At 39.8% G+C, this 12229-nt stretch overlaps 1 protein-coding gene across 1 annotated transcript in view; it reads right to left on the bottom strand.

The window, feature by feature from the left end:
* WWTR1 (WW domain containing transcription regulator 1) overlaps positions 1-12229 on the bottom strand; it is a 51449-nt gene that overhangs the window by 8372 nt on the left and 30848 nt on the right. The window contains exon 3 of the mRNA XM_069025007.1: positions 1751-1941. Coding sequence (XP_068881108.1) covers positions 1751-1941 — 191 coding nt within the window. The remainder of the gene's footprint in view (positions 1-1750; positions 1942-12229) is intronic.

Genomic DNA, 12229 nt, shown 5'->3' with positions numbered 1-12229 from the left:
CCTTTAAATAGACGCTATCATACTGGTTTCCTGAAATGCTGCCCTTCTTGCATGTACTCCGTCTAGAGTTCTAGGGTTTTAGCAACTACGTGAAGAGGAGGACAAAGAAGGAAAGAAATTGCCTAAGCCAAGAGCTTCCCAAGCTATGACCTCTTCCTGGCTGGGCATGCTGCTCCACCCCAGCAGCTGCTGCCAGGAATGGCTGTGGGGAGCCAGCAGCTGCTACTGGGCTGAAAGGTTTGTGACCCTCCAAAGAATCCCTCCCCTCTCACTCAAACACTGCACCTCCTCACAGCTGCTAGCAGCAGCGTACACCCTTACTCAGCATTTTTCCCTTATATAGATTACACTAGAGAAGCAAAAACAGCAACAGAGGGTCAGGACAGGAGTAACTGTACTCAGACACTGATGACCTGAGGGGTTCATTGAGCCCTCAGCTGCTAGGGTTCAGGATACTGAGGTTACTGGAAGGAAGTTCACAACATTCTGTTAGGAAGGAGAGATTTTGCATCTTGCTTTCCTCCCTAAGACTTACACCAGGTTCTAAAAACTTTACTAATGCAAAGGGATGCTGTACTGCTTCATGCAACGTGGAGCTTCAACAAACACCATAGGGGAAGGGTGGTACTGGGCACAGTAAGCAGAAGTCTTGATTGAGTACGGCACAGCTGCAGGTGCTGTGAATGTACAGGTTTCAAAGTCAGCGAAGCAGGAAAACCAGCCCTTGTGTTAATGGCACAACTGTTTTGAAGCCTGATTTGCTCATCTTGAATCAAGAATAGAGCCAAGGAGAGTAAAAATAGCTAAACATGTTGTTAGCATAATGACAATAATGACTAAGCTTGTACCAGATATCCTCACTCTGTTCTCACACCCACCTCTGTCATGAGCTCCTGATGGTAAAGGAGAAGCTAACAAAAGACTTGAGACCACTGCCCATGTCAGAGACCACCACCTTAATCTTGTGAAAGTTGCCATTTTTAAAGGTACTTAGAACTGTCAACTGCAGCATTTGCAAGGCCACAAATAATGATATGTTTCTTGATAAAGTATACTTCTTTCATGCTGTTTCTGAGAGAAACAGGTTATTTTGTTTTTCACTAAGGAATCCGATTAATATGCCATGCAAACACAACATCACCAGTGGACTTGTCTGTAACAGATGAAACACAATTCTTAAAACTTTGTACAATATGAGTCATTATATACAGCTGAAACTTAAGAAATAGAAGAATAAGCAAAACACCCACAAATAACCAACTCTGGAAAGTCTTCAGATCAGAGGTATTCATGTAAGATGTGAATGTCATTTTATTTTAACTAAAAGGCAAAGGGTGCAAATTAAGAGAGCTGGGATTGGAGTCAAGAACAACTTCATATGTTCTGCCTTTATCTTCAGTGAAGTATGAACATGGTCTCCTATGCAAACCAAGTTAAACTGCAAATGAATCGGTGTTAGTTGCCCTAATTGCTTATGGATAGACACAGAACAGAATCTGGCCCTTACATGACTATTAAAAAAAGATGTCAGGTCTGTAACTTCTGACTGATGGCCATTCCATGTTCTGTTCAGTGCTAGTTTCAAGAAAAAAAATGAAATTATCTATTCATATTAGCTTTTTGGTTACCCTTCTGTAAAACCATAGTTAGTCTTGACATAAAGTAACAGAGCTACTAATTGTACTTGTTAAAAATTTGGATGCATTCAACTAAAAGCTCTTGAACAAAGTAAGAGTATCTTTGGTGTTACCTGTCGCAGTAACTCCTCCTGACGCATCCGAATTCGCTCTCTCTCCATCTGGATTCTCTGGAGCCTCAGCTTCTGCTGCTGCTGCTGCGTGGTCAATGAGCTGGGCAGGGTCAGCAGTGCAGGGGGCTGCGGGGGGCGGCTCTGCTGCGGCAGGGCTATGTTGGGGGGCAGCTGGGGCTGGGCATTCATGACTGTGGGAAAGACAAGAACTCATGGCACCTTGGGTAGGACTGTATTTTCAGATAACAGAGGGCCCAGGACACATGCTGCACACTTACAGGGCTGCATTATTAGAATTACTATACTTCAAATGATTGAGAGAACTACTCCATCTGGCAAGATCTGCACTAGCAATTGCTTAATAAATGATTTTTCATGTTCCGAGTGTATGAAACAAGAATACTTACAATACAACAAGTATTTATATTTATCCTGGTATGTTTAAATATTTACCTAATGAACAAGTAAATAACATGAAACGTTTTTTTAATTGAAAATTCCTAAAAATGTGCGCCTATAACGGGCACTTAGCCAGTAAGACTATTTCAACTTAACATTTTCTTTATTGACAGATTTAAATCAATTATGGTAAGAATAATCACCAGAAGCAATTTCCAACTAACAACTGAAACCTTTTCTGTTAGGATATTCAGATTTGGAAATGACCCATTAATCCCCCACCATTGGCAGGATATTCACAAAGTTGACAGGGAAAGAACTCCATAGATGGCAGGGTTAGAAACAGGACCTTTCGTAAGTAAATCTGAGTTATACCCAGCTAAACCAGGTAAACCCCTTCACTTGCTGACAGAAGGCTGTTGCTGAGCAAGTTAATACTGCTTAGATGTTAATGTTACTTAAATCAGCATCACCTTTTCTGATCAAATTCAGAAACTATAAATCAGAGCAGAATTCTCTGTGTAATGGACATTTTTATTCATAGAATTGCTATGAAAGAAATTCTAAGTCTATGTAGCTCTCTGTGTGTCACTCTGGTGCCAACATGTCACAAAGCTAATAGAATGCCCTGTCACCTCAGACAGCAGGTATCACTTGGCCATGGAAACAGAACCATCCATTCCCTCTAGAACTGTTTCACTCCTAATACTAGGCTTGGGAAAAAGAGGAGGAAAATGAGACGAGAGGGGAAACTGCATAGCCTCTGTTGGTACCTCCTTTTAACTTTTGAGTAAAATGTATCAGCTCTCAGCAATGCAACTCAAAAGCTGTCATAAACTGCAGAGGGAACCGTTCCTTCTTTTCCTTCCCTATCTTCACATTTCCAGTAAAAACAGATACAGTACCTAAAGCCAGTCTGGATTACAAGTGGGAGCCATGTACAGCTTTAAAAATTAACTGTCATTTTTGCAAGGATTCTTTCACAAAAGGGGCAACAGCATAATTAACAGAGCTCTTACCTTTTAACAAGAACACCTAAGAGACTAAGAAAAAGAGACAGTATTTTTCTGTTCAAAGGACTAAGATTTTTATCTTCCTTATTATCTTGTCATCCTTGTTCTTACCATAAGAGAACTACATCTCAACACAGTTCTGTGTTTCAAAGACCTGAACATGTTTATGCTGTGCCCATGTCTGACCCTTGGAGATTACAGCACATGTGGTTGCGGGCAGCTGGGGCTGGGCACTCATGACTGTGGGAAAGACAATAACTCATGGCACCATGTAAGAAATGGGTTGATTTTGCAGCTTGGATCAAATGTATGATACCCATACAATTCAAAATACTGAACTTCACACACTCCTGACAGTTCCAAGTTAAAATTTTTATGCTAGCCAGTTTTCTGTCAGATCAGGTACTGTGTTTTTCTGCACCTGCAGTAACACTGGCACATAGACATTCAGCCAGCATAAACTTTGTCCTGCTGCGTTTGACAGAAATATTCACATGTGCTTATGTCAGCTCTGAATTAAATTTTTCCTCTGCATGATCCAGTATCACACAGGTCCAGTATTCAGAGACTGTAGAACCATATGACAGTGCAACTGTGTGATATTTTAGCTTCAGTGGCAAATCCAGCTCAAAAAATAATCCAAGTTAAAAGCAGTCCTGCAATAATACAACCTTTCCAAGGAGTCAGTGCATGTTTGGTCCACAAACAGCTGTATCCACACAAATGTCATCACGCTTCCACGTGAAACCAGAATGCCACCATCCACCATCTCTTCCACACTCAGCTGCTCACTCCTGCCCACATGCTGCCCCCTTTACTGACCTGGCAAAAGCATTTTTGTGGCCACACAACAAACTGAAACACAAAAAGAATATATTTCTGGCTAGATCAGTTCCCAGCAAAAATAAATGTGCAGCCATGAAACTGGTTATATGCAAGATGGGAAAATAAGCTGTTTACAGGAAAGACAGGCTACAGCCAGCACTCGGCAGTAACTTTTCAGTAGTAAAACCCCAGAAAGGTTACCAAGTGCAGTGCTGGGAGAAGAAGAGCAGGAATGAGAATTGGGTGCAGAAATCAAACTGATTTTATAATGGGAAAACAATATATAGAACCACATTTTAAGATGCAGTGAGTCTAGCCTTAGCCACATTAAAACACGTAAGAAATATTCTAAGTACAATTACATAAATTGTATCAGTGTAAACACGGTTTTAAATTGCCAAAACCATAAGTGCTCAGGAATTTAACTCTTTCTCATCTGCATAAGCATGTGCTTACATTTTTGGCATGTCAATGAATAGAAAACCATGTTAAGAATGGCTGAATGACCATGACAATATAGGACATTCTCTGCAAGAAAACTGTTTTCATCTAAGCAGCAAATAATACAACCAGGAGAAGTTAAGTAAAGAATAATAGCCTGCACGGTGTGTCTGGGGTGCATTCAGGATTAGGGCCTGAATTGCAGGACTATTTGTCATGGCTATTTATTACCTTTGCTATATAAAATACTCCCTTCTTCTTCATATTGTATCACAGCTGAAATTGTACATGCAAGAAGGGAAAGAACAAGAAATAGGCAAATATGGAGGAATACTTCTCTCTCCACAATAACCCTCCAAGTCATTTCTTCTCATGGGGATGGACAGAATATTTTGGTTCAATGAACTCTATACCTTGGAGTAAATTACTTTTCCTTCAAGCAATATTCTCCAGTGTTACATACCATCAAGGAGCTACTGGAAACTCAGTACAATGAGTGGAGTCAGCATTCCCATGCCTTGACACTAGGACTATGGAAATTACATCAGACTGAATCTCCTACAAGTCAAATATGCCCTAAGTATGTGATCATAGTTCTAAGAAACAAAAAAAAACCATTCTGCTCCCAAAGCAGTTATTTATATCATCTGGGTTAGCTAAAGCTATGTTAGGCACAGTTTTGCAAGTCTGAGTCACATTTTTCTCCAGAATATACTGCTTCAAGGAAACATTCAGGCAGCTCTCCATTCAGTTTGAATGCTTCCATTAACAGCCCGAACAGGAGAGACTCAGAAACACCAAGTACAGAGGAGTCATGTATCTGTGCTTTCAAGCAAGAACAGATAGTTTTGTTAAGGTATCAGAATACTTATGAAGTCTAACTTAAAATGGAACATTAAATTGATATGGTAATAAAATTTTTTATTAATATAATTCAAAACCAGTCTATAAATACAAAGATGCTAAGGCCCATAGTTTGATCCTACAAAATGCATAAAAGCATCATTTCACTTGAATTATTCTTGAGTGCCATCACAACAGTGTCCCATATGCAAATTCAGGACATATATGGTCTATTTTGTGAAGTCAAATCTAGTCCAAATTTTTTTGGACACGTGCATGCACACATCCATAAAATGCACACTAAGTTAATCTGACATAGCTCACAACAAATACTAACTGAAAATAAAACCAGTATAAAACACAAGACTATTAGGTGATTCTTTTTTTGTATCAATTACAGAAAGAAACCAAAAACTGGGGTATTCTGCAGCACTTCCCATAACAACTGCTGCAATCAACTGCTCTAAAAATATATCCTAAAGTCAAAATGGTACATGTGCAGTAATAAAATAGCTGAATCTGGGAAATTGAATTACTAGCTGGAGTAATTAAATCATAGCAGAGTTGCAAATACTCTTTTGCACTGGTTCCACTGAACGGCATTGAAATTATGATGAGCAAGCCTTCAGTTAATGTGTTAAGTGTAGGGCTTTCTTACATCAGCAGTTCACACATGATGGCATGATGAACATGTCCTCTGCGAAACAGCCGACCCAAATGGTGCCTCAGCCTCAGACATTTGAATAGTACTGCCCATCACCCTCCTGGGGGCTTCTGGAGTCTGGGCCATATGACATGCAGCAAGTCATTTCTTGTTTGAAACTCCCACAGGACCATGAGGACAAGGACATGCCAAGCACAGAGATGAAGTGCTGACCCTCCACCCTCAGCCAACTGCCACCCTGAGCCTCTGCCATGTTCCTCAGGACAGCTCTTGGCCTATGTTAGGTGATTTGGGCACTAAAAAGCCTCTATACGGTTTGTGCACCAGCAAATACCCACAGAGAGCAGATAAACCCTTTGTTTGTGTCACATTGCCCTGCTTGCTCAGCTCTCCCCACTGTGCAGGACACCACTGACCTACTGCGTCATACCAACAGCACCTCCTGAGCTGGAGGCTGTGTCTCAACATGCATACACGCTTGCCTGCAACTGGGGTGTCACTCTAACTGACACATCTCCCAGGACAAGAGAGGGGTGTGGAGTGTGCTCCTGAGGAGGCAGAATATGGGAGAGAAGCTCAAAGACCTGTTGCCTGCAGAGGCACCAGTGCTGCAGCTGGGCTGGACCACGCTCTGCAAATACAGAATCACCAATGTGAAAGTCTCACTCTGTACACAGGATTGAGCACAGAAGATAAATAAGAGAAAGGAGTGGAAAGATTTTATTACCTCAGTGGGAAAAGTGTACAAAAATGAATAGGACGGTATTACTGGGAATAATCCCCGAAAGTAATACAGATGGAGTAGATACATTACAGAGACAGTAAGCCCCCAATTCAAGACAGAAAACATGCACAGAAAGGAACACCTTGGCTCTCAGGAAATACTGTTTCTCATAATAAACTGATAATAAAATGTCTGCAAGCATCAGAGATGATCTAACTGAAACATCCAGAAAAATTGAAACAGTAATAGCCAGTCATGCTAGAAACCATACTTGTGCATATAAAGTATACTTGTATACTATAGAAACTATACAAGTGCATTGGCTCCAGTTAAAGGAGCTGTGAATTCAGAAAGGGACAAGCTGACTGAGAACACAGCCTGGTGACCACAGGAAGGGTGGTGAAAATTTTCAGATTGTACACAACAGTCAAAGGCTATGAAGGACAGAACCACCTTAAAATCTTTGGTGACACAAAATCCTCGGGCATCTCATAGTTTTTGTTGATATCCGGCATTTTCAAGAAGAATTTTGCAACCACACAGGAAAGCCCAGCACTTCTGATATTAAGCAAACCAAGGACACCGTGCAGACTTCTGACTTACCAAGACAAATTTCTTCCCATTTATGGTGCTAAGAATAGCATCCAGCATTGATATCCTCCAGACAAGCCAGGAGTGAAATATAGTGAATTTTCAACATTTTAACTCTATGGTTTGTTCAGGACCCAGGTTAAACTTATTACTGATGCAGATCAGGCTTAGCTGCATGGACCAGGTGTGAGTTAGTCCTGGGCTATCTCCAGGGCCAGTCTGCATCTAAGGGCAGCTTTATTACCTGTAGGTGGTGCAAAGCCCACACTAATAAATCCTTCTGGACCTGGTGGAAAGCATGCAGGCAGATCCAAACCATCTTTTGCAACTTGCTTCCAGAATCAGGTGTTCTATAGAGCACAGCACAGATTGATGCCAATGTGTAATCCCACGGGAGGTTTAGATTGGTGATTAGGAAAAATTTCTTTGCCAAAAGGTTTGTCCAGCTCTGGCACAGGCTGCTCAGGACAGTAGTAGGGTCCTCATCCCTTGAGAGATTTAAAAGCTGTGTGGTTGTAGCACTTGAGGACATGGGTCAGTGGTGGCCTTGGCAGTGCTGGGTTAATGCTTAGACTCGATCTTTGAGGGCTGTTCCAACCCAAATGATTCAATGATTCTGATTCTATCAGACCTGGGCTAGATCTTCATACAATTTCATATGCAACACTAAAGGTAGTGTCAGGTAGGTTTTGTCCTGCAACCCTAACTACTTGGGCAAACCCCAGCATCCAGGTAGAACACCAGTCTTTTCAAAAGAAGAGTGGCAAAGTATGATGATACAGTTGTTACAGGACTAAGACTTCTTACTGCTTTAGCAATTTTCACTGTGTCAGTTTTTCAAACAACAAGAAAAAATAATTGCAGTAAGCTGAGTTGCATTGCTTAAGCGTAGAGCTACAATGATATGTATAGGGAAAATAGAAAAATATTCTATCTGGAATACTTTTAAGCATGCCTGATAGGTCTGATATTGTCTAGACTTCAAATTAATAGTGTATCTTTAAATACACTGGTAGAATAGAAAGAATCCCAACAATGGACAAATTACATTTGTACATAAGGTTAGTTTGTGAAAAATATTTTACTTAAGTGCTTTTCCTGGAACTGCTCAACTGAACCAGAACTGAACCCAAGCAGTAAAAGTGGGTTGGTATACAGCTGGTAACTCCTTGTCACTAAAGGTACGAACAAGGCCAGTGAAAGGAAAGTCCTGCATCAGCCCTAGTGAGCAACTTAACAATGACATTCTACAAATCTCTGCTCCTTGTGATACAATCATATGGCATATCTGTTCTGCTATCTATGGGGTTTTAGTAATGTCTGCTTTAATTTATATTTCACTTTTGAATTTGTATTTGAATGGTATGAGGAACATAATACAGTCTGTATTAAAAAAGAAAAACCTGCAGTTCACATTCCAGCTAGACTGCCCAACACAGACCCTACTCTCAGTACACTGATACCATCAGACACACCAGGGACCCTTGACAGCTCCTCTCAGCCAGAGCTCTGTGGAGCCTGGGACCATGGGGCTGGTTTTGAGAGATCAAAAAGTTGCTAAGGACAAGCGAGTGGTCTTCAGTAAGCTTCAATTCACTAGACAAGGTCTGGGACTCCAGTATAATATTTCCAAAGTTCTGCAAAGAAAAAAATATTCAAAAGCTCAAATCTACTACTCTGTGGTAAAGGAGACTGTGTCTAACATAAGAGGAGAAAAGTATTCATCATTACAGCAGACAGACCCAGGGTGGCCTTGAATTCAGTTCTCTTGGGGAAAACCAAATTTATTTTGCAAAAGGAAGTCTTTTCAATAAACACCCATCACACAATTATCCAGTCCAAACGAAATCAAGTAAAAATATAGAGCTAAGTTCCAAACCTGAATTACGTGACCACAGTTTCACTGCAGTCCATGAAATTGCAACTATTTAGTTTACATCTCAAGTTAGACCTATGTAGTTTTCTTTTTCCAGTTAGATGAAAAATAAAAGCATTTTATTGCTTTTGTTTGCTTTTAAATTAATAATGATATTCCAGTGAATTAGGTTTTCTGACATTGTACGAGACCTTTCTGTTGATGACTTTGCTGGATATATACTAAGCAAGGATTATTTTGTGGACAAGAGACACTGCAAGTTGTAGAAGCCAAAACATGCAAGTGTCAATCATTTTTGACATATGCATTTAACTGACTGCACCAACTTTTTAAGTGTCAGAAGTGTCTGGATGCAACAGTGGATATTTCTGCTCTGTTTATAGGCAGCCCAGACCCAAATTCAGATGAACTAGCCAGTGCCAGTTCTCATGTAACACAGTCTGACGAAAAAAAATGTCTACAAAGGTTAAAAAAAAAAAAAATTAACCCAGCCATACTACAGTTCTGATTTAGTCATGACACTTTAAAGAAGAAAAGACTGGGCTCCCCTCCTTTTCTCCCTCCACTTCAGCCAACAAAGAATTGCTTGTTTCATTTATTTCCCAGAAAGAAGCATTAGCCTTCCAACAAGGTCAGCAAAAAATGCTGCTTTTCAGTTCTGGTGCATTTTGTTCCAAAAATCTGTAAAGTATTAAAGCAAAAAGTTGCACTATCCCAGTGCATAGAGACTCCTTTATTCAGATTTCTGAGCTGAAAATAGCTATATAGAGATTTCTCAACAGTTTCAACTGTTAAGGTCTGTGATACTCACATTTAACTAATCTTTCCCATCTTCGATCATTTAAGATTAAAAAAACCCATACAAACAACCTGCAGGTGCAACATCAAAGCTACAATTTAGCAGAAAGTTATTTAAAAGATTAGAGCTTTACTCTGCAAGCACTTTTAACAATAAGTTATCCGTATCAACAATGTAAGTATCAGTTACAACAAATGATGATGGGGGCTGCTTGAGTAGAGAGCTTTAATGCTAATGACTAGTTACTGATGACTGCTAGATTTGAAATATTTAATAAATTATTTTACTTTTGCATTTCATTCACTTTGAAACTATGGAAATGACCCTCCACTCTTGCACCGGCACATGTTTGGATTACTAACCTTGAGGGGAAATGCTTACACCAACAGGAACTTCTTTGTGTCAAAATTAAAAATGAGTAGAATTTGAAAAAATGCCAGCATCTCTCTCAAACACATCAATCTTTTAACATTTCAGATTTACTAGATGGTCAGTTGCTGGTTTAAAGGTGTGTGTCCTTTGACACAACTGGATTTAATTTACCTGATGCTGAAGTTAACTCCTATTAGACTCTGGACCTATTAACCACTGTCCTTACACATAAATAAATTACTCCATTTGAAATCTGCCTGATAAATCATCTGTGAGAGGTTTTAATTGCAAACAACAAAAACTCCCTCATTCTTTCAAGAGCTGCATCACAAAACTCTCATTCCCACAGAATGTGCAAGTCCTCTACAATGCTTTCAGCTCTCCTCTAAGTAACGATCAGAAGCACTGACCACAAATGAATTATGTTTGGTTCTTTCAGGATATCCAGTAATTAAAAATTACCTGGAACAGGAAGCCTTTCCACCATGCAGGTGGTATGAGGGTATGGACAACACAGAGGGAAAAACATGTTCCTCTCAGTGGCACACATTTCTAGCCAAATTTCCAGCCAATGCAAACTAAGACTTGAAAAATCTATAGACCTCTTCATGGACATTAGTGAACACTAAAATACATATCATCTGGTTTTGAACACTTTGGGAGTTTCTATGTTCTTATCTCCAGAGACTCACTTTGACATAGTTACCAAAACTGCCTCTTATCATCCTTAAACAATAGTAGCTACACCTCTTTTATCATGGCAGGATATGGAAACTTTGGTTCATGTGTTTTTTGTTCCTAGATAGGATTTTTGGCATTGTTTTATTGATTGGATTTCCTGGCTGGTTAAAAAAAATGAAAGCAGAGGTAAAGTGCTATAATTCCCAGCTGTCCAGACCCATTTGAAATACCATTAGCAATACAGCTGATAGCTAAACTTCTTACATTCTGGATGATTTTCTACTGAACAACAAGTTGTCAGTGTCAGAGGCTCTTCACAATAAAAAATTCTAATGTGTAATACCCAATGTCCTTCATCTTAGAGAACCAGTGAATTAATAGTGAAAGCCATCCTGCTTGTATCACTTGGGTCATGCCTGCCTGTGGGTCTTGACAGAGTACATTCTAAGGTAAGCCTCTCTTCTTCAGAAGGGAAAAACAAAAATTAAATAGTTCTTCACCTGGAGTTTGATACAAGAAGTTAATGTGGTTGAACTCTCAGGATCAATGCATACACTGACACTAAACAAACTAACTTCAGGCTTTCCACTGTCTTCTGCCTGAACTGCTTGATTTATAAAATGGAGATAAATATTACCAGCTTCTGCCAGAGATGACCCATGTTATTCTTCTTATACTCTGTATTTACACATAATCTGGATGGGCTTTGGTGGCTTCAGTTAGACCATTTTTAAACACAGTTAGATAAATTGAAAGCCCCTATCGACGCCCAAACAAACTCAGAGGCATTTCACAAAGCAGCAGTCCCAAAACTCTCAGACCAGCAAACTCTGGGCACTGCTTAAACACACATTTCAGTCACTCACATGGGACATAGAGTAACTGTGCCTTGCAGCCTGCAACAGCTATTTGCTCCAAGGCCTAAATTCCACATCCAACTGTGCCACAGGGTGGGCCAGAAGTCTTCTGAGGTTTTTTGGAGATAGTATTTTTTTTTGTATGAGCTTTTTAAGGAAATCACATATAAATTCAAGCTAACTTATACAGAAAACATAAATACTATTAGAGGGGTTCATTATGGCAAAGTAAGTTGCAAACTGTTAAATTTGGAAAATATTTAAATGAAGACCAGATTGTGCTTACCCACTGGATGAAGAGTACAGTCACAAAAGAAATCTCTTTAAAACAGTTTGAAGGGAGAAGGATGGAAATAACAATGGTTTTGAGTGTTGCATAACGTAGAATAGAGAA

Source organism: Aphelocoma coerulescens, chromosome 9 (assembly GCF_041296385.1).
Source record: "Aphelocoma coerulescens isolate FSJ_1873_10779 chromosome 9, UR_Acoe_1.0, whole genome shotgun sequence".
Classification (NCBI taxonomy): Eukaryota; Metazoa; Chordata; class Aves; order Passeriformes; family Corvidae; genus Aphelocoma; species Aphelocoma coerulescens.
The sequence above is the reverse complement of the archived record's forward strand: the minus strand, read 5'-3'. Positions and strand labels throughout refer to the sequence as shown.